Source organism: Piliocolobus tephrosceles, chromosome 11 (genome assembly GCF_002776525.5).
Source record: "Piliocolobus tephrosceles isolate RC106 chromosome 11, ASM277652v3, whole genome shotgun sequence".
Taxonomy (NCBI): Eukaryota; Metazoa; Chordata; class Mammalia; order Primates; family Cercopithecidae; genus Piliocolobus; species Piliocolobus tephrosceles.
Window position 1 is genome coordinate 51,552,748 of NC_045444.1, and position 20,253 is coordinate 51,573,000.

The 20,253-nt window shown below is 38.5% G+C and overlaps 1 protein-coding gene across 1 annotated transcript in view; it reads left to right on the forward strand.

Annotated features, from left to right (window-relative positions):
* Window positions 1–15,384, forward strand: part of CSRNP3 (cysteine and serine rich nuclear protein 3) — a 106,843-nt gene extending 91,459 nt beyond the window's left edge. Inside the window, exons 4-5 of the mRNA XM_023188139.2 lie at window positions 11,016–11,312; window positions 13,392–15,384. Coding sequence (XP_023043907.2) covers window positions 11,016–11,312; window positions 13,392–14,444 — 1,350 coding nt within the window. The 3' untranslated portion in view covers window positions 14,445–15,384. The remainder of the gene's footprint in view (window positions 1–11,015; window positions 11,313–13,391) is intronic.
* Window positions 15,385–20,253: the final 4,869 nt, after the last annotated feature.

A 20,253-nucleotide genomic window follows, 5' to 3' on the forward strand; every position in this document is an offset into this window, starting at 1 on the left:
TCCAAATGATGTACATATTTTCCTTTAGTTTTTCAGAGGCCTTATAGACTAGGTCGTCTCTCCAACTCATACCACAAAACCAGGAATTTATTGTATTAGATACATATCCTATGCTTTCTAGCCTCTTATTGAACAATTCTGGTGATCCAGAACACACAGCTTTTTGAAGTAGCCTATTTCATTTTGCAGCTTTAATTGTTAGAAAGCTCTTCCTTACATTGAGCAACGTGCTGCCATGTGGTTGCAAACTTTTGACCCGAATTCTGCCCCATAGGTACACAGAGTAAATCTTCCCTATTTTCTGAATTCTGGCTGTTTGAAAGCAATGGTGATGGGCATGCAAATATTTGAAGAAAGCTTGTGGGCTCTATGTGTTTCTGTTCTGTAGTATTAAACATCCTTGGTTCTTTCCACTGATCATCCTGGGGCATGGCTTGTAGGCTCTTTGTTGCCCTGGTTTCCCTCCTCTGGATGCAGTGCTATTTATTTCTCCTTCATAATATGGTACTTGATTGATCTGGACATAGTGCTCCAGGAATATGTTACATTATCTTCTCCCAAGTTCTGGATGTTCTTTCCATAGAATACACTAAAGATATAGTGGCTTTTGGACTGTGATCAATTTTGTTGTTCTTATTAAGCTCATGGTGAGCAAAAAACAAACAATAAACAAATAAACTAAACTAAACAAAAAGCAACCAAACAAAACTCAGGTCTTTTAAGCCAAGTCTGCATTATGATATAAGTCAAAATTTTGTAACATATCCATGGCAAAAAAATCCTCTTTAGTGCCAGATATGGCCTGTAGAGGGTGATCAATAAAGTTTTGTTACATTTAATTTCAATAAACTTGGTCTTGTCATCTGTAGATGTGATAAGCTTGCCTTTTAGGTCTTCATCCAAGTTATGGACTAAAAACTGCATTTAACAAAACAAGGCCAAGTTTAGGATATCCTCTCAAAGTAGCTATCCTCAAGAGTAAAAGGAGAAGCACCCCACCATGACCTCCATGGAGAAACATTGCCAGCGTGCACTGCTACTGATAGGATGTATAGATGCCATATCCTTCATTCCTGACCTCCTTGTTGGTACGAAAAAGGCTGAGCATCACTGGCCTTAGAGGCACTTTTACTTCGCAGCTAACTAAAAAATCATGTATCCAACCATATTCTTATTAATCAGGTTACATTCCATCTTTCACATGAAGAGCATAAAAAATTCTTTCAGAGTGAAAGAATGGGAAATTCTCAGAACTAAATTCTTGCCTTAGTGACAAAATAAGACATTCTCTGGCCGGGCAGGGTGGCTCACACCTGTAATCCCAGCACTTTGGAAGGCACAGGCTGGAGAATTGCTGGAGGCTGGGAGTTAAAGACCAGCCCAGGCAACATAGTGAGACCCCTTGTCTACAAAATGATTTAAAATGTAGCTGGGCAGTTGCATGTACCTGTAATCCCAGATACTTGGAAGGTTGTGATGAGAGCATCACTTGGGTCCTGGAGTTGAAGCTTGTAGTGAGCTATGATTGTCCCATTTTACTGTAGCCTGGGTCCCAGGTGACAGAGTGAGACTCTGAGAGACAGAGAGAGAGAGAGAGAAGGAAAGAAAGAAAGAAAAGAAAGGGGAAGGAAGGATAGAGAGGAAAGAAAGAAAGAAAGAAAGAAAGAAAGAAAGAAAGAAAGAAAGAAAGAAAGAAAGAAAGAAAGAAAGAAAGAAAGAAAGAAAGAAAAGAAAGAAAGGAAGGAAGGAAGGAGAAAGGAAGAGGGAGGGAGGGAGGGAAGGAAGGAAGAAAAGAAAGAAAGAAAGGAAAGAAGGAAAGAGAAAGAAAAAAAGAGAAAAAGAAAGAAAGAGAAAGAAAAGAAAGAAAGAAAGAGGGAAAGAGGAAGGAAGGAAGGAGAGAGAGAGAAAGAAGGAAAAGAAAAGAGAGAGAAAGGAAATTTTCAGGACTAGAGCACTGGTTTTCCAACTGTAATCCATGGGGTCTGAGATTAGGGGCCAGGGCAGAAAGCCCAAGACGCATATCTCATTCTCACTTTTATCTTCCATATATTAAAGTTCTGCGTGGAATTTTAATTGAAAAGTGGACACTTTCACCATAGTAAAATTAGGCATTGGTCTAATGATTACTGCTCTTTTTTTGTCACATGTACAGAGACCATCTTTTAAAGTATTTTTTCTAGAATATTGTTACCCACAATTAGCTTTTTTTAAAAAAAATTTATTCCCACTTTGATTATCTTGTAATTATTTTCTCCATGACTCTTCAAAACTGTTAGGCTGCACAACCATAACTTCAAGCTTTTTCATTGCCTGAAAGCATGAATTGTCTGGGTCTGGAGATTCTTCCATAAAACAGCTGAGTCCTCTTTCACTGTCTCCTCACCTCCCTTTTGTTTTAAATCCTTCCTGACATGCCTGTTCTTGCATTTTTGGTTTGAAGGTTTTTCTTTTTGAAAAAGACTCTGGAATCAGAATAGGAAGTAAATAATTCTGCTTTGTGACTTTGTACCTAGCCTTCCTTTTCATGTCTATTCTCTCTTCCTCCCCACCACTTCAATAACTTGCACATATATTTGTGCTCTTACCACATTATATCGTGTTTATTACATGGTCATCTCCCCCAGCAGACTGGAACCTCCTTATATGGCAGAGCTGTTGTACATCTATAAACCCCCATACCTAGTACAGTGTTTAACAATATACCATAGTGATTAAGAATATTCATTTATTTGTTTTAAAGATGTATTAATCAATTACTATGGGACTGGTAATTATCAAGGTGGACAGGATACGCTGGTAAACGAGACAGATGTCGTCTCTGCTGTCAACATGCTCACAGTATGATAGGGGAGATAAACAGTAAATCAATCACCAAAGCTAATATAGTATTACAACACTAGACCACAGGCTATACAGATTTCTCAGGCCAGGATAAGTAAGTTAAAAGTCAGCTGAGAAAATCAAAAGAGCTCAACCTGCTTCAACCAACTTTTTCTGATGTCATCTCCATTAGAAATGCCCACAAAGTAGGACCCAAAGGAAATACTAACTGGTGAGATGTTGTATTTTTGGTTTGCTCCGTTTTCTTCTTTCCTGACCTCTCACTTTCTGTGTCTGAATCATATCCTTTCTCTCTTTTTTTTTTTGAGACAGAGTCTCGCTGTCGCCCAGGCTGGAGTGCAGTGCTGTGATCTCAGCTCACTGCAACCTCCACCTCCCAGATTCAAGCAATCCCCTTGCCTCAGCTTCCCAAGTAGCTGGGACTACAGGTGCCTGCCACCACTCATGGCTAGTTTTTGAATTTTTAGTAGAGACAGGGTTTCACCATGTTGACCAGTCTAGTCTTGAACTCCTGACCTTGCAATCCGCCCACCTCAGCCTCCCAAAGTGCTGGGATTACAGGCATGAGTCACCACACCCGGCCCATATCTTTTATTTCTAAGTGAACTATTTCTAGGGAAGCTTGTTCTGCTCTTTTGTCTCTTGCCCCACAGCACTGAGATCAGCTCTTAGAGTGTACTGCAACCTTATCTTTTTTTCCCCTTTTGTTCAATTTTTCTACCATTGCTCTTAAGAATTTTTACTCCAACTGGTCTTGAAAGCATCGCTCAAGCTTTGGAATCAAATAAACCTAAGTTTGATCTTCAGCGTCATCACTAATTGGCTATTTAGCTAGACTTTGGCAAATTATATTCTCCAAGCTTCAATTTTCTCAACTACAAAAAAATTTACTTTATAAGATTGTCATGCAAATTAGGTGAGATAATTTATACACAATATGGATCTTAATGGCTAGTATTTACTATATGGCAGCTTAGGTCATTCTCAATGTCATCATCTTTATTATAATATGCAGTAATCAGTGTTTGTGAAGGTGAAATAGTTTTTCACATTCTTGTTTCTGGAAATCATTCTTTTTCACACGTGTGAATAATTCAGTAATGACCAGAAAATTTTGTTAGCAAACATACCTTTCAAGTGCTGAAAAGAAGTGTTTTTATTTTTGTTTCTTTGTTTTGTTTTGTTTTGCCTTGGCATTTTAGTCAATCTATACTTTTAGTATTGTTTCCCTCTTCTAATCATTTTATTAGTTGAATTGAGTTAGGTGTTTTGGGGTCCTTGATGGCAACAAAAAATTTTATCTCATTAAAATTTATGGAAGAACTCATTCACAACATGATATGGTGGAAACAACAAAAAGTTGAGCCTTGATTTTTATTTGGGATCCCTATATTTGACTCAAAGCTGTCTGAGAAAAACTCCGCTGATTCTGACAGTAATGTGTCCCATCCCTCAGGTGTGTTTAGATGGGCAAAGTAATTTATCCTGTAGGGCTTTGGGAATGGTTTTCTCATAGTCATCAGTGCATACAAATCTGCAAAATTAAGACGTTTGGTTTCCATCTGTCAAAAAAAAGTTATAGTGGTTTTATTTGTAGTGAGTCTGAACAAGTTTACACAGTGGCTTAAGAACTAAGTCCATTTTAAGTGTCATCATTGGAACAAAGCAAGCATACACACATGTGCATGCATGCCCACTCACACATGCCCACCCCACACATATATACACACAGGGGCCTTGACCTGGAGATCCTTCCAGTACAACATAGATACATGCATACAGAGATAGGATAAACATAAAATAAAGATGATTAAGTCAAATCATAAATTAAGTCACTATTCATCACCTGTAAACTAGCTAAGCCAAATGGCAAAGAAGAACTTCTCTCTGAATAACTGCTCTTTATCTACTTTCAGCTCTTCAATTATGGACCAAGACAGGGAGTGATCCCATACAAGTTCAATCATCTGGATAATTTTTAGGTCAATGACTGTATCATGCCCTGTCCTGTCTCAGGACTTTGAAACTATTGTTGCTCAGCATGGAATGCCTTCTGTCACCACTGTTCATTTAACTGCGACTCTATTTTCAGATTTGAATATTGAAGTCTTTCCACTTCACCCCACTGCCAGACCCAGCTGTAGGTACCTCTCCTACATAACCCTCAAATGCCCTGTGTTCACCCTAAGCTAGGAAATCCTTATGAACTGGGCTAAAATTGCTAGACTCTTTGTCTGTTTACTCCAGTTCACTGGGATCAAGGGCTGTATGTTGTGCACCAGTACACCTAATCTGATTCCAGATAATCATAAAAGACTGTTCAGTACATGTCAAGTGTATTAAAAGAGTAGATATATGTAATTATTATTACTTTGAAGAGCACAAGCTGTAGAGTCACGTAGTAGGATCGTAACTTGGTGCACATCCTCATTACTTGCAATCTTGGGCAAATTATTTAACATTCCTGTGCCTCATTTTCCTCATCAGTTAAATGAATACAATGATACTATTTGCCTCTTGAGATGTATATGATCCTAAATGAGCTAATGCAGGTAAAGTGTTTAGAACAGTGCCTGGCACACAGATCCAAAAGCTGTTATTAATATTATGTCATATCTGTTTCTACCACTTCTCTTTCACCCCCACCTGCAATTTCTCTTTCTTTCACACTCAAGAAAACACAGAAATAAAAACAGTTTTAAGGGTCAAGGCTATTTGGTAATTTCTTTAAATCACATTTTTTTGCAGACTTGCTTTGAGCTCTTGGGGAGGCAACATTATTTTTTTGAGAAAAAAAAAAAATACAGGAGAAATAATCCAAGTCCTAGATTGGCAGTATCTACTTGAGAAGAGACCTTTCATTTGGAAGTACTGGTTATCCTATCAACAGAATAGCTTTTAGACACATTGTGTTTAATTCCATGTTACATTCCCAGCTTTGTCTTGAGTACCATAGAATACTCATAATCTATCTGTGAGATATAAAGAAAAGCATACTGAAAGAGGAGTCAGGAAATTGGGCTCTATAAGTATGTCTTAGAGAAGTTACAATTAATTTAAACTTCATTAATGCATGAAATAAGGGAGTTGCATTTGACTAACTAAAGTCTGAACATTTAATGATTCTATTTGAGATAGGAAAAAAAAAGACATTTAACGGTAGCATCATGTCAAGAGGAAAAATGGACAAAATGAATATCACTGTGAATGAAGATGGGTTGTATTTATAAAGAAAAAGTGGTTTAATGAACTCACAGTTCCATGTGGCTGGGAGACTTCTCAATCATGGCAGAAGATCAAAGGCATATCTTACAAAGGCATGTGGAAGCTGTCAAGGCTTGGGGCTTGCACCCTCTGAAGCCACACCTTGAACTGTAACTTCACCCCTTTTAGCCATGGCTGGAGCAGCTGAGACACAAGGCACCACGTCCCTAGGCTGGACATAGCAGGGGGGCCCTGGACCAGGCCCAGGAAACCATTTTTTCCTCCTAGACCTCTGAGACTGTAATGGAATGGGCTGCTGTGAAGGTCTCCAACATGCCCTGGAGACATTTTCTCCATTGTCTTGGTGATTAACATTCAGCTCTTTGTTACTTATGCAAATTTCTGTGGCAGGCTTGATTTCTCCCCAAGAAATGGGTTTTTCTCTTCTATTGCATTGTCAGGCTGCACATTTTTCAAATTTTTATGCTCTGCTTCCTCTTGAATGTTTTGCCACTTAGAAATTTCTTCCACTAGATAACCCAAATCATCTCTCTCAAGTTCAAAGTTCCACATATCTCTACAGCAGGGGAAAAAATCCACCAGCCTCTTTGTTAAAGCACAGCAAGAGTCACCTTTGCTCCAGTTCCCAACAGGTTCCTCATCTTCATCTCAGACCACCTCAGCCTGAACTTGATTGCCCATATCACTATCAGTATTTTGGTCAAAGCCATTCAACAAGTCTCTAGGAAATTCCAGACTTTCCCACATTTTCCTGTCTTCTGAGCCCCCCACATCTCTAGGAAGTTCCAAACTTTCCCACATTTTTTTGTCCTCTTCTGAACTCTCCAAACTGTTCCAACCGCTGCCTATTACCCAGTTCCAAAGTTGCTTCCACATTTTCAGTTATCTTTACATCATCACCCTACTCCTGGTACCAATTTACTGTATTAGTCTGTTCTCACACTGTTGGCAGACATACCTGAGGCTGGGTTATTTATAAAGAAAAAGAGGTTTAATGGACTCACAGTTCTATGTGGCTAGGGAGGTCTCCCAATCATGGCAGAAGACGAAAGGCACATCTTACATGGCAGCAGGTGACTAGGGAATGAGAACCAAGCTTAAAGGATTTCCCCTTATGAAACCATTGGGTCTCATAAGACTTATTCACTATAGTGAGAAAAGTATGAGAGAAACCACCCCCGTGATTCAATTATTTCCTACTGGGTCCCTCCTACAACATGTGGGAATTATGGGAGCTACAATTCAAGATGAGATTTGGTTGGAAACACAGCCAAACCATATGGTGCATCATGGAGGAAAGGAGTCAACAAGAGTGAGGCAGTCCTGGCTGACTGCCTCCATTATTTGCGCTAGCTCTTGAGAGGGTAATCAATGTGAGTTGGTGGACAAAATTAGGGAGCTCATTGACTTTTTCCCCTAAAATGCATTTGGAAATAATCTGTGTAGTGCTCTGATTTTAAGGAGCATTTAAACTCAGTAGTTTGGGCCTGGATTTTAAAGAAGCAAATGGGCACAGACTGGAGGAAAAGACTGGGGAAGGACTTCAGGGGGATAGCAGGGATTAGGAATATGTCTCGAAGGCTACACACCAAACCAGAAACTGTGAGGAGAGGATAGGCCAGTGACCAGCCTAAGCTAGAGTATCTCCAGTCTTTATTAGAAACGATAGAGGTGATATTGAGATGATGAAGAGAAAACCCTATCAGCTCACTTCAATGTTAATATCAGATTTTGAAAATCTCAATTAGAAAACTTATAGTTTACTGAGCAAGAGTGAAACAGTATGTAGCTCTTTTAGATTTTTTTTTCTTTTTTTTTTTTTTTTTTTTTTTTCTTGAGACAGGGCATCACTCTGTCACCCAGGCTGTAGCATAGTGGTGCGATCTCAGCTCACTGCATCCTTTGCCTCCCAGGTTCAAGCGATTCTCGTGCCTTAGCCACCTGAGTAGCTGTGATTACAGGTGTACCCCTCCATGCCTGGCTAATTTTTGTATTTTTAGTAGAGATGTGGTTTTGCCATGTTGCCTAGTCTGGTCTCGAACTCCTGACCTCAAGTGATCCACCTGCCTCCATCTCCCAAAGTGTTGTGTTTACAGGCATGAGCCACCACAGCAAGCCAGATTCTTAATTAAATTTTTATTTTGAAATGAAATTCCTTATTATAATTTTAGTATGAAGGAATAGGAGATGCAGATTTTATTTCTAAGGGCACTTATATTTGGAGTAAACTGAAGCTGCAGTTCATATGAGATACAGTTGTTTGTTTTTTAATTCTTAGGCGCCAATTGGTTATTCATGTTGCCCTGAAAATTTTGGTATGTTTTTAAATGTTTGCTAAAACCTTACATGTTGACTTTTAGATTTCATATATTATCTAATTATGAATTAGAATTCATATATTATCTGATAACGACTATTTAAAAAATTAGACTGATAACAACGATTTGAAAAAATAGAGGTGGCTCGTGCCTGTAATCCCAGCACTTTGGGAGGCCAAGGCAGGTGGATCACCTGAGGTCAGGAGTTCGAGACCAGCCTGATCAGCAGGGTGAAACCCCATCTCTACTAAAAATACAAAAATTAGTTGGGCATGGTGGTAGGTGCCTGTAATCCCAGCTACTCAGGAGGCTGAGGCAGGAGAATCACTCGAACCTGGGAGACTGAGGTTGCAGCTAGCTGAGATCACGCCACTGTACTCCATCCTGGGAAACAGAGCGAGACTCTGTCTCAAAATAAATAAATAAATATAAATAAAATAAAAATAAATAAATCTCTGTTGATATAAAATGGAGATTTTGTTGTTGCGTTACCAACTGCACAAGTAAGCATAAATATTACAGAACGTGGAGATTAAGTAGGAAGTGTTAAAGTGAATCATGCTACCCAAGTCCTGAGTGTGCTCCATGTGCTGAGGAGTCAGGAGCTTGCTGAGGTTCACAGAGACAAGCCAAGAATTAATGAAAACAAACCAAAGTGCCATACAGTGGTAAGATGTAAAAGGGAAGACTTCCTTTCTGTTACTACAGCTTTACCTATCACAGAGGATTGAGTGTATGTTAGGCAATTGTACACTTGAATTCATTAGAAAATCAGATCTTTACAGCTAAAAACATGCAGCTTGTTACAAATGACAATTAACAAAAATGATAAACACAACCAGTCAACGTGACATCCTACTAGTGGCTATCACAGTTTAAATAATGCATATGTAAAGAAATGCCAAGGAAGGAAATAAATGTTGGATTATACCAAGAAACAAAACCCAATAAAGAGGAATGTATACCTTTGCATGATCACAGTTTTAGCTCTGAAACATTCAGAAGTATATATATATTTATACCTTATAAAGTATGTATATATATAAATACTTCTAGGATCTCACTTTGCCACCCAGGCTGGAGTGCAGTGGTGCAATCATGGCTCGCTGCAGCCTCGACCTCTCGGGCTCAAGTGATCCTTGCACCTCAGCCTCCCAAGCAGCTGGGACTACAGGCACCCACCACCATGCCCAGCTAATTTTTGTGTTTTTTTGATAGAGATGGGGTTTCATCATGTTGCCAGGGCTGGTCTTGAACTCTTAACCTCAAGCAATCTGTCCACCTTGGACTCCCAAAGTGCTGGGATTACAGGCATGAGCCACTGCACCTGGCATTTGTGATATATTTAACATACACCTGCTACTGTGTTATTTCCTCTGTGAAAGTTTCTCTGCTTGAGGGCAAAGTCCAGTCTTCTATTTGTTTTTTAATACATTCAGAGTTTTCTAGTTAGAGGGTTTTTTCCAACAAAATTTTATCTAATTCTTAGACTTTTTCCGGTAAAGATGAGACAATGATGTCTGATGTTGCAAGTATTTTAACTGTGTGATGGATGAACTGTTGTTAAGCTTACCAAGCTTAGTAATAATTATAATTAATGAATTTTCAGAAGTAATACATTTAAATATGAAAGAATTAAAACTCCTTCTGTATTTAGAACTTCCACGATTTTTCTCGTGGAGTTTCTGCATTAATTCTATGCTGCTCCTCAGGATAGATATCTTGCTCATATTCAGAGAAAACTTATTTTTCTCAATGCTTTTTTATGAAGGACACATAACATGATATAATAGTAAGAAATGAAATACTGATTCAGGGCTTACTGATGGATGAGATTAATTTAGAGAAGAAATATAAATAGAAGCAGACTAGTCACGGGTGTGTAAGACACTTTCCACATGAGCTATTATGCAGAAGGTACCGTTTTGGGTGAGGGTTTGTGTGAACTCCTCTGAGGGCAGAGTTTACTGTTTCAGCTGTTGGTTGCTGAGAGCTTGCGGGCCCTTCCCTCTGTTCTTTGTCTTACTAAGAGCACACTGACCTGACTGATTACTTTATATCAAGCCCTCATTCCTGGAATGTTCTGTAGAATAATTGTATTTGTAATCTCTGTAGCACAGTGCAGCACACCTTTATTTCCTGGTGCATGGTTTTGCTGGAGCTCAAAAGACAGCTGTTATTTCAAGGACAACATATTTGCTGAGTTAGGTGGTGATGGCTTCCACAAGGATGCTATTATCTCTGAACAAGGACACATTTATTCCATCATTGGAGGTGCCTATCGTGAACTGCGTCTAAAGATAGCTTTCAGTGATGAGCATTTGTAACCTTTGGTGTTTTTCACATGGCACTCTCTAAAAGCTCCAACAACTGTAGCTCCTAACATTAGGAGGTTATGAGTTCCAATCAACAGTCTTCTGTTACCAGTACATTTAAAAACCTAACATTTTGATGCCTTTATTTTCCTTTCTGTGATTTCTCCTAAGGATTAAAAAAAAAAAAGATCTAACAAACACTTGTTGATTACGGGAGACATGATGGTATGTAACAGTTCATTCTCACCCAGTAAAGACATAGAGATTTTGTACCCTGCCCTTAATGAGTCTCTTATTTGCTGCTTTGTGTTTTTAGATGACTAAGAATGGCACAGTAGAATCAGAAGAAGCCAGCACTCTTACACTGGATGACATTTCTGATGATGACATTGACCTGGACAACACAGAGGTAGACGAGTACTTCTTTCTACAACCTTTGCCAACAAAAAAACGAAGAGCTCTGCTGCGTGCCTCTGGAGTGAAAAAGATTGACGTGGAGGAAAAGCATGAACTCCGAGCCATCCGCCTCTCACGAGAGGACTGTGGCTGTGACTGCCGAGTGTTCTGTGATCCAGACACGTGCACCTGCAGCCTGGCTGGCATTAAGTGCCAGGTAAGGGTTGAGATTTCAGGGCATCCAAAGACAAGACATTGTCTACCACCCCCTAAGGAGGCAGTCATGGTACCTATAATGAAGCTTCCCACATGTAAAAGAAAATTTTGTGGCAAGGCAAGACATGTAATTCAGGAAGAGAGAAAGACATAATTCAGGAAGAGAGAAAGACTAATTTAAGGACATTCATGGGAATACATAAAGTGATTATACATATAAGATATAATTTGAAAGACAACCCAAGTAGCAGCTGAGTTAATTAAAATTAGTTTATCTTGGATTCTTGTATTATATCACCTTATTTCAGCTTTTTACCAACATTGAAGGATATCATGACATCCCTAACACTGGAGTGTGTATTTTCTGATCCATCCATGGGATATAAAATCATGATTGATTAAAGATGGTTGGATTAGTGGAAAAATTACTAGCTTGAGACTGCGGGAAACGAAATTGTACTCCCATCTTTGCTATTTGCCAACTGTATGAAATTGGCAAGTTAGGTAAACCCTCTGGGTTACTTTCTTTATCTCTAAAATGAAGGAGCTGAACTAGGCCAGGGGTTGGCACACTGTAAGTTCACAGGCCAAATCCAACCTTGCCACATGATTTTGAGTTTCATTGGATCACGGCCACATTTTTTTTCTTTACATATTGCCTATGACTGCTTTCTTGCTCCTACAGCAGAATTGAGTATTGTAGTTGCCACAGAGCCCATATGACCCACAAAGTGTAAAATATTTACTCCTTTGACCTCTGCAAATAAAAAGTTTACCAAACCCTGATGATTGGCAACCAGATAATTTCCTGGTCCCCATTCATTTATAACATCGTTGGTGCCCTATGATTAGTGTCACTATTTTATGTAGAAACTTGGCTTTTTCAATAAAGAAAGCAACTCAAGTAGGCAAAAGAAGAGGGCAGTGCCTATCTGCTAAACAGTTGCTTAAGATGGATTCACGGAAAAGAGATTCATGAATTTAAAAAAAAATTACAGAGACAAATTCTGTCTCTAATATCTGCTATACGTTTTACTGGGGCCAAGATTATTGTATTAGAATAGTCTGCCTATTCTTCTTTAGCATAGGAAATTCCCTGGCTGGATAAGGTGACAGAGCAAGTTTTCTTCTCTTGCCTATACTCTGGTCTGCATACAGATTAATCTGTGGAATCTGAGACAATTGGCAAATCTCTCATGAGTACCCTTGGATTGTCCAGAACTCCACCTCTCACCTGAGTGAAGAGGTCAGTTCAACACTTGTTGAACCCAATCACTCTATCTCCAGTGTCCAATCACCAAAATCGTTTTGGAATATTGATGAAATGTACATGCCCTTCCCTCAAGAAGATTGTATCTAATGGAATGGGGAGGGAAGGGGGGATTGAGGACTTAAACACATGAGTCCACCAGTCATAGTCATGAATGTGCATATCCATTGCAGCCCTGCAGTATGGTACACACACATGCACCCATGTACCAAGCACCCCAAACAATGAGAAGGTAAGCAAATGAGAGCACATTGTGAGGGTGCATGATGCTAAGTCGTGTAAGTCCATTTTATGATAAGCAAAGGGATAAGCAACTTTATAATAAGCAAAAGGAAAAGTTAACATGGGGTACATCATATATGTTAGATTAATAGCATGTGGGGAGGAGTACAGTAAGTTTGCTTGTTTAAAATCAGGCACAAGAGCTGGGATGCAGCAGAAAGAAAAGGAACTTGGGGGAAAGACAGGAGCATTGAAAACATGGGAGCAAAGTTAAAGAAATGGAGGGAAGGGAAAGTGGGGAATAGAGAAAAAAGGGAAGAAAGCCATGGAGTGGGTCAGTGAACTGAAAATACACACTTATGCCCATAACCCATTTTTATTTTAAATATAGGTATAAAAAGCAGTTAACTCTTATGGTTTAAGCCTTCACTTTCCCCTTTTCATTTATATTTGAAGTTTGGTTGTCATTTGCTCTGGCATACGTGGAATTAAGTGGATTACCTAATTCAAAGAAGTTGCTGAAAGGTTCTGGGCTTTTATTTGGTTTGTAATAGTTCCATGGTGCTAATCTGTTTTCTTCCTTCCAAGGTGGATCGTATGTCTTTCCCGTGTGGCTGCACTAAAGAAGGATGTAGTAACACAGCAGGTAGAATTGAATTTAATCCTATCCGTGTTCGGACTCACTTTTTGCACACAATAATGAAACTTGAACTGGAGAAAAACCGAGAGCAGCAAATCCCCACGCTGAATGGCTGCCACAGTGAGATAAGTGCTCACAGTAGTTCCATGGGCCCTGTCGCTCACTCCGTAGAATATTCAATCGCAGACGGTTTTGAGATTGAAACTGAACCCCAGGCTGCAGTGCTGCACCTGCAGTCGGCTGAAGAATTAGATTGCCAAGGAGAGGAGGAGGAAGAAGAAGAGGACGGGAGCAGCTTTTGCAGTGGAGTCACAGATTCTAGCACGCAAAGCTTGGCACCTAGTGAGTCAGACGAGGAGGAGGAGGAGGAAGAAGAGGAAGAGGAGGAGGAGAATGACGATGATGACAAAGGAGATGGCTTCGTGGAAGGTTTAGGCACCCATGCCGAAGTTGTGCCTCTTCCTTCGGTTCTTTGTTATTCTGATGGCACCGCCGTTCACGAAAGCCACGCAAAGAATGCTTCTTTTTATGCCAACTCTTCAACTCTGTATTACCAAATAGATAGCCACATTCCAGGAACTCCAAATCAGATCTCTGAGAACTATTCTGAAAGAGACACTGTCAAAAACGGTACCCTTTCGCTGGTGCCTTACACCATGACCCCGGAGCAATTTGTTGACTATGCCCGACAAGCAGAAGAGGCCTATGGTGCCTCCCACTACCCAGCTGCCAACCCCTCTGTAATCGTTTGCTGCTCCTCTTCCGAAAATGATAGCGGTGTGCCCTGCAATAGTTTATATCCCGAACACAGGTCCAATCACCCTCAAGTGGAATTTCACTCATACTTGAAAGGCCCCTCCCAGGAAGGGTTTGTCTCTACATTGAATGGTGACAGTCACATTTCAGAGCATCCTGCTGAAAATTCTTTGAGCCTTGCAGAAAAGAGCATATTGCATGAAGAGTGCATCAAATCACCCGTGGTTGAGACAGTCCCTGTTTAGTAGCTTAAATTATTCTAGGACCAACTCTTCTCCTATTTAAGGCACTGTATTTAATTGGATTTCCTGGGCTCATCATTGTTTAAACTGAAGACCAAGAAAACTTGGACGATGGTTAATCTTCCAGACTGTATTTTGTTTTTTCCTTTCTAGCCACATGACTGTGGCATTGCACAAATACAGTCTCTGTAGGGATTTTAAAAGATTTCAGACTGTTTTGATAGAAAATGCTAAATTTTAAAATGCATATCTCACAGTTGCCTACCTGTCAAACTGTGTGAAACCTGCCAATCTGTGTAGATCAGAGCTCCAAATTTTGGATTATCGGGCCTGTGCAAGATTGTTAACTAAGGCTGGGAAATAATAAGATTTAGAGTCCTAATTTTCGATATATCTGAAGATAATGGTGACTTTTTAATGTAAAAGTAATTATTGTAAGAAAAAGATTTAATTGTTCCATGTGTATTTTATTTATGGTAGTTTAGAAGTCATGTTTTGATGAAAATGAACAGCCGCATGTTCATTGAAGCTGAAGATGCATAGCTAGTTCCACAGAGCATGCCCACATGGATTGCATCTGGAATCCATTCACATTTTTATGATCATGACTGATCAGATTTGCAAATTCTTAAGGGTGAAATAGGCCTATTTTTGCTATTTTGGACAAATAAATGATTCTATATGTGCAGGTCCTTACACAGTTTTCTCTAAAGTTAAGAGTTAGGACAATCCTCTGGGGAGAGTCTAGTTCACTGTCCTCCCTCAGCTGACTCCAGAGATGGAGGTAGAAGGAATTGCCTTTCTTTTTTAAACAGCATCATCTTGGTTCTTAGCTTGGACAGCACCTTTAAGCTCTACCCCCTACATCAAAATGCACTTTAGTGCCCCTTCACGGTACCTCGTGTGGGGTGGGGACTGAGAACTCTTTGAGATGAAAAAATTTTTTTAAAAATTAAAAAGATCTTTAACTATTATAAGGTTCATATAATTAATATAGAGGAATCATCCAATGATACTTATGAAGGGAAAATGACCTATTTTCCTTCGCCACTCTGAGGACCTAACTCAGTAAATGCAGAGGAGGCTGAGGAAACATGGAAGAGACACGACCTCAGCAACCAGCCTTTTCTCCAGCGTGATCAATCCATCTCTACAAAATCAGTGTATAATGAGATTTCCACTTAGTGACTAGCTGATTGAAGGGGGGCCTCTACCCAAATACTCAACTAGGCCTTTCTTTTCTGAAGCATTTCTATTTGTCTTGCCTGGGACAACTAGCAGAACAGTCCAGAATGCATTGCATACTTTCTAATTACCTCACATTCTCTTATTAAAGAGAACAGATAGAAATAAAACATGCACTCCCCACCTTTAGATTATCTGCACTTGGTTCGTCGGAGGACTTCTAGGATCCCGTTTCCCTGTAAATTAATTTAGGTAACTAAATAGTGTAATTCTACCTTTTTTTTTCCAACGCAATATGACTATGCTAAACCTGTTTCACATTTTTGACCTTCTATTGTTATATCACTTCACATGTTTTATAACTATTTGAAATGTGGACATGCCTTGCTATTCAGTGACTGCATCGCTACTTATTTTTTATGTCTTTTAGACTTGGGTGTTTAGAATTATGGATATAAATATATTGTAGATCTCAATTTCTAAAAAAATATTTTATTTAATTGAACTTAAAAATGCTTGATCTAGAGAAAGTCCTCCAATGGAAAAAGTTTCTACTGAAATTTGTTTTGGGGAAAAAATGTTTACTTGGCAGCTTTTCCACTGTGCAGTTGGTTTCTGCCCCTTCTCTTCCCCCCTCCATTGGGCCAAATTTATAACCATTAATATTAACATTAAAAGAGCTTTGGGTTTGTGTTTATGTAGGTTGCAGTAATGAGAGCAGGGTTGTTCCTTTTGAATGATTGGCCCTTTGGGCTAATTAGAATGAGGATTTGTTGAAATCTCAAATATATATATATATGTATATGTGTGTGTGTGTGTGTATATATATATATATATATATCCCATGTTGTCTGCAAAGTGACAGTTTTTAGTGCTTAATCTCCAGAATTTTCCCCCTACTGATACAATCGAAAGAGCACAGGCCCAAAGAGAAAATGACAAGAGGCTATTGTTCCTTCCTTCAAGCACATGAAAGGATCATGTGTACTGTATTTGCTGGACCATTACAAGCTCTTGAAGGATCTGCTTGTGAAATACTCTGAGGTTATTCTTGGAACACAGAGTGTGGGAGAGTGGGGAAGAGCCAGCTCTGGCCTGAGCAAAGCTGAAGGGTAGAATGACAGTCCAGTTTCTGAAAAGAGGTATTTTCATTTTAGTTCAGCTTTATTTTCCTAAGACAATATGAAGCCTACTTTTTATTGTTGGCTAGGTCTTTGTTTTCTAGCTTTGTTTCCGAAAGGATGCTTAAGAAAACAGAGGGTTTTTTCCCCTATCATTCATCTGGGGTAGAAAGTCACTGCCCTGTGAGAAGAATTAACCTTCTAATCATGACAGCTTCTATCCCAAGTTTTCATATACCTGACTAACCTGTAAACATCTCCCACAAACCACATACACAGGCTACCTATTAAAACTCTCCCATATACCTAATACATACACATGCACACACATACAAAATATATGCATATCACACACTTAGAGAATGACAGATTTCAGGCAATGGCCAGTAGTAAGTATTGAGATTTTCTGACCCCAGAATCTGGTTGGGCTTTATGATCTAAAAAAATGTGGTTTAAAAAAGAGGATAATTGGTAAAGCTATAGTTTGAAAATATCAGGTCAAAGTTGCAAACATACTTATGATGGAATCATTTCATTGTTAGTTCCTTTCCCAGAAAAGCTGAGAGAGCACACTGTTCCATCTGACCTTTTTTTTTTTTCCATTAATAGCCATTCTATTCAACAAAGAACTGCCCACATGCCAGGAAAGTGCTACAGTCCTTCTAAGCTTTTTAAAATGGGGATCAAGCTACATACAGCCAGTTGGAATACTTAAGATCTTTATGCCAAGACACAATAACCTGACCTGCAGCTGTTGTATTGCCCTCATAGTATATCTAGCCAAACTGTAGTCTTTTTTGACACACAACTTTTTAGTCATTCACTGTCAATTGCAAAGCTTCATGCTCCAGTCCTGGCTGTTCTGGTACCAGTCCTATACCTTTAAATGAGACTTAATTCCCAGTTATAATCCTGGCCAAATTTATTTGAAAGTCAAGTGGCTGAAGCAGCTGCATCTCTTTTGTCATTCCCAATTTCCTTTGGGAGAAAGAAGTCAATGAAAGAGATTGACTTAAGTTTTTCCCCCTTATCTCTTGATCATTAATTATTAAGACATGGGTAAAATTCATTTGTCACATGTCTTTTGGTTGATTGAATAATATAGTTACTTTTTGAAAGCCCATCATTTCTTTGTGATAAAACCTTTTTCCCAATGTGACAGCCACATGTAAAATGTGAAACTCATGTTTCTTAGAAGGATTAAAATCTTCACAATTATATATGGCCCTGCAATACTCCCTGAATCCCTCCCCAATGAAAAAAACTATGGGTTGCAAAAATACTAGTTACAAATTAATCAAGAAGCAAAGAGATTGTTAAGTGTTATGTTAACGTTAAAATTTTACACTCTAATAGATGACTTCTAGGCAAAATTTTGGTATGATTACCATTAAACAGGAAAACATACTATGATTTACTTTCTATAACTTGCTAATCACTATTTCTTTTCTTTCAATTTTTGATATTGTTTCACAAGTTTATAACTCTTTGGTCTTTATATTCAAAATTTATTAAGTATCAGTTCTTTCTTTCAACAAATGTGTACGGAACACATGCTGAGTTAGGACAATTGTCTTGGGTAGTAAAAAGAGGGGAACACTACAAATTCTAATGGATAATGTTAATGAAGGGTGGCATGAAATAATCAAGCTTTCTCAAATCCTCTAATATATGATTTTATCAAGTGATATTAGAAAAACTGACAACAGTTCTTGTCTAATTATATGTGACTGCAACTAAAAGAAACTTCCTTTTCCTAAATTAATAGAACTCACTGGATCTTCCTTCATCTCTCTCCCTCCATCTGAAATGTATGAATTAAATCTGGACTCAGCTAGGACCGAATCAAATGAAAAGATATTTGTGATTAATTGCTTCCTCAATGTTAGAACTATATAAGTGATGCTAAATTTACACCAGCAAACTCCTATCAGACAGTTTCAAGGAGGATTTGACTCATGCATAACCCAGGAAACATTTCAGGAAACTTTTAAGACAACAGTGTGGAACATAATCACTCTTACTTCTATTTATAAAAAAATCCTATCAAAATAGCAAAATCCTGTTCCAAATTGCAAAGACATCAATTTGCAGCAGGTGGAAAACAGAGAGGTCATTAGACTCCGTCACTTTCAGCTGGAGTTACAAACCATCAAATTAGCAGGTGAAAAATTTGTATTCTCAGAAACCAAAAGGAGACTGCCTTTTTAAAAGGTGTCATGAAACCTTCTATTTCTCCAAATATAACTCAATATTTATCTTTAAAATGGCATCTCTGCTCCTTATTCTCTTGAAGACAATTTGCAGTGCCATTATAGCCGGTGTATTAAATACCAAGCTTAAATGGGAAGCACCTTTGTGCTTTCAAAGGCAAGACTTGTCTGTAATTTTAAATTGGAACTGTTGGTTGTATTCTTATCACAACCAAAACCCAACATTTAAAGGCTTGATTACTCTTAGGTCTAATATGAATTTTCAGCTTCTGATTGCATTACTTTTTCTGAAATCTGCTAACTAATTCTGGAATAACAAAAACGCCTAAGCCAAAATGCTATAACTTTGCACCATATATAATTGTGCAGAAAATAGATGTTTTCTGCAGCAGTAAAGAATTTGATTGATTTAATTGAATATCAGCAATGTAAATACCCACTAGAATTATGGAAGTATCAGAGTGGAAGTGAGGATGAAATGAAAGTTAATAAGTGGTGGTGTCTTCTAGGAATTATTTAAAAAAAAAAAAATGCTCAGCAGAGCTAAGCTAGATCTTATGACACCATAAAGACTAGAGTTACAAATGACAGCCCCAAACCTAGAAGGGGCAGTTACAATGTGGACACCCTTTCAGCCCAGTTGGTGCTCACATCTGCTGACCAACATTCATATCAATTAATTTTTACTGTCTATAAGTCATTTGATGCTTTAGAAAACAAAAACACATACCTACAGCATTCTAAAGAAACTATTTTGTTAAAAAATATAAACACATTTTATATTAAAATAACTGATCAATGACTTTCATGATTGTCAAAAGTAAAAAGTGCAGACATTTAAAAAACCTCTTCTTTAACATTTTACCTACCAAATCTAGATATTCTATGTGAGTCCTTGAAACAGTCACTTCTAAATTTTATTTGACTCCTTTCTTGGCTTTTCCAAACTGGACCGTGAGACCCCCTTCATAAACAATGCAGGTGTTTTGTTTTATTCTTTTTTTCCAGAAATTCAAGCTGAAACATTTGATATGACCTGTGTTTTACCTGGTGATCAGTTCTCAGACTAGTCTAAGTCTGTGTTGCCTTGGGTTTCCTATCCCAAGAGTGGTAATGCCAATAGAATGATGGGAACCAGGAGAGTGAATATGACCCGATTCAAAGCCTAAACCAATATCTTTCAGTTCACTTTTATATGTGGATTTTTAAAATATTCACATCTAGCCTAGAATTTTAGTAAATACAGATACTTATTATATCCATGGGAGATGAAGTCATTTCAAAGATACAAGT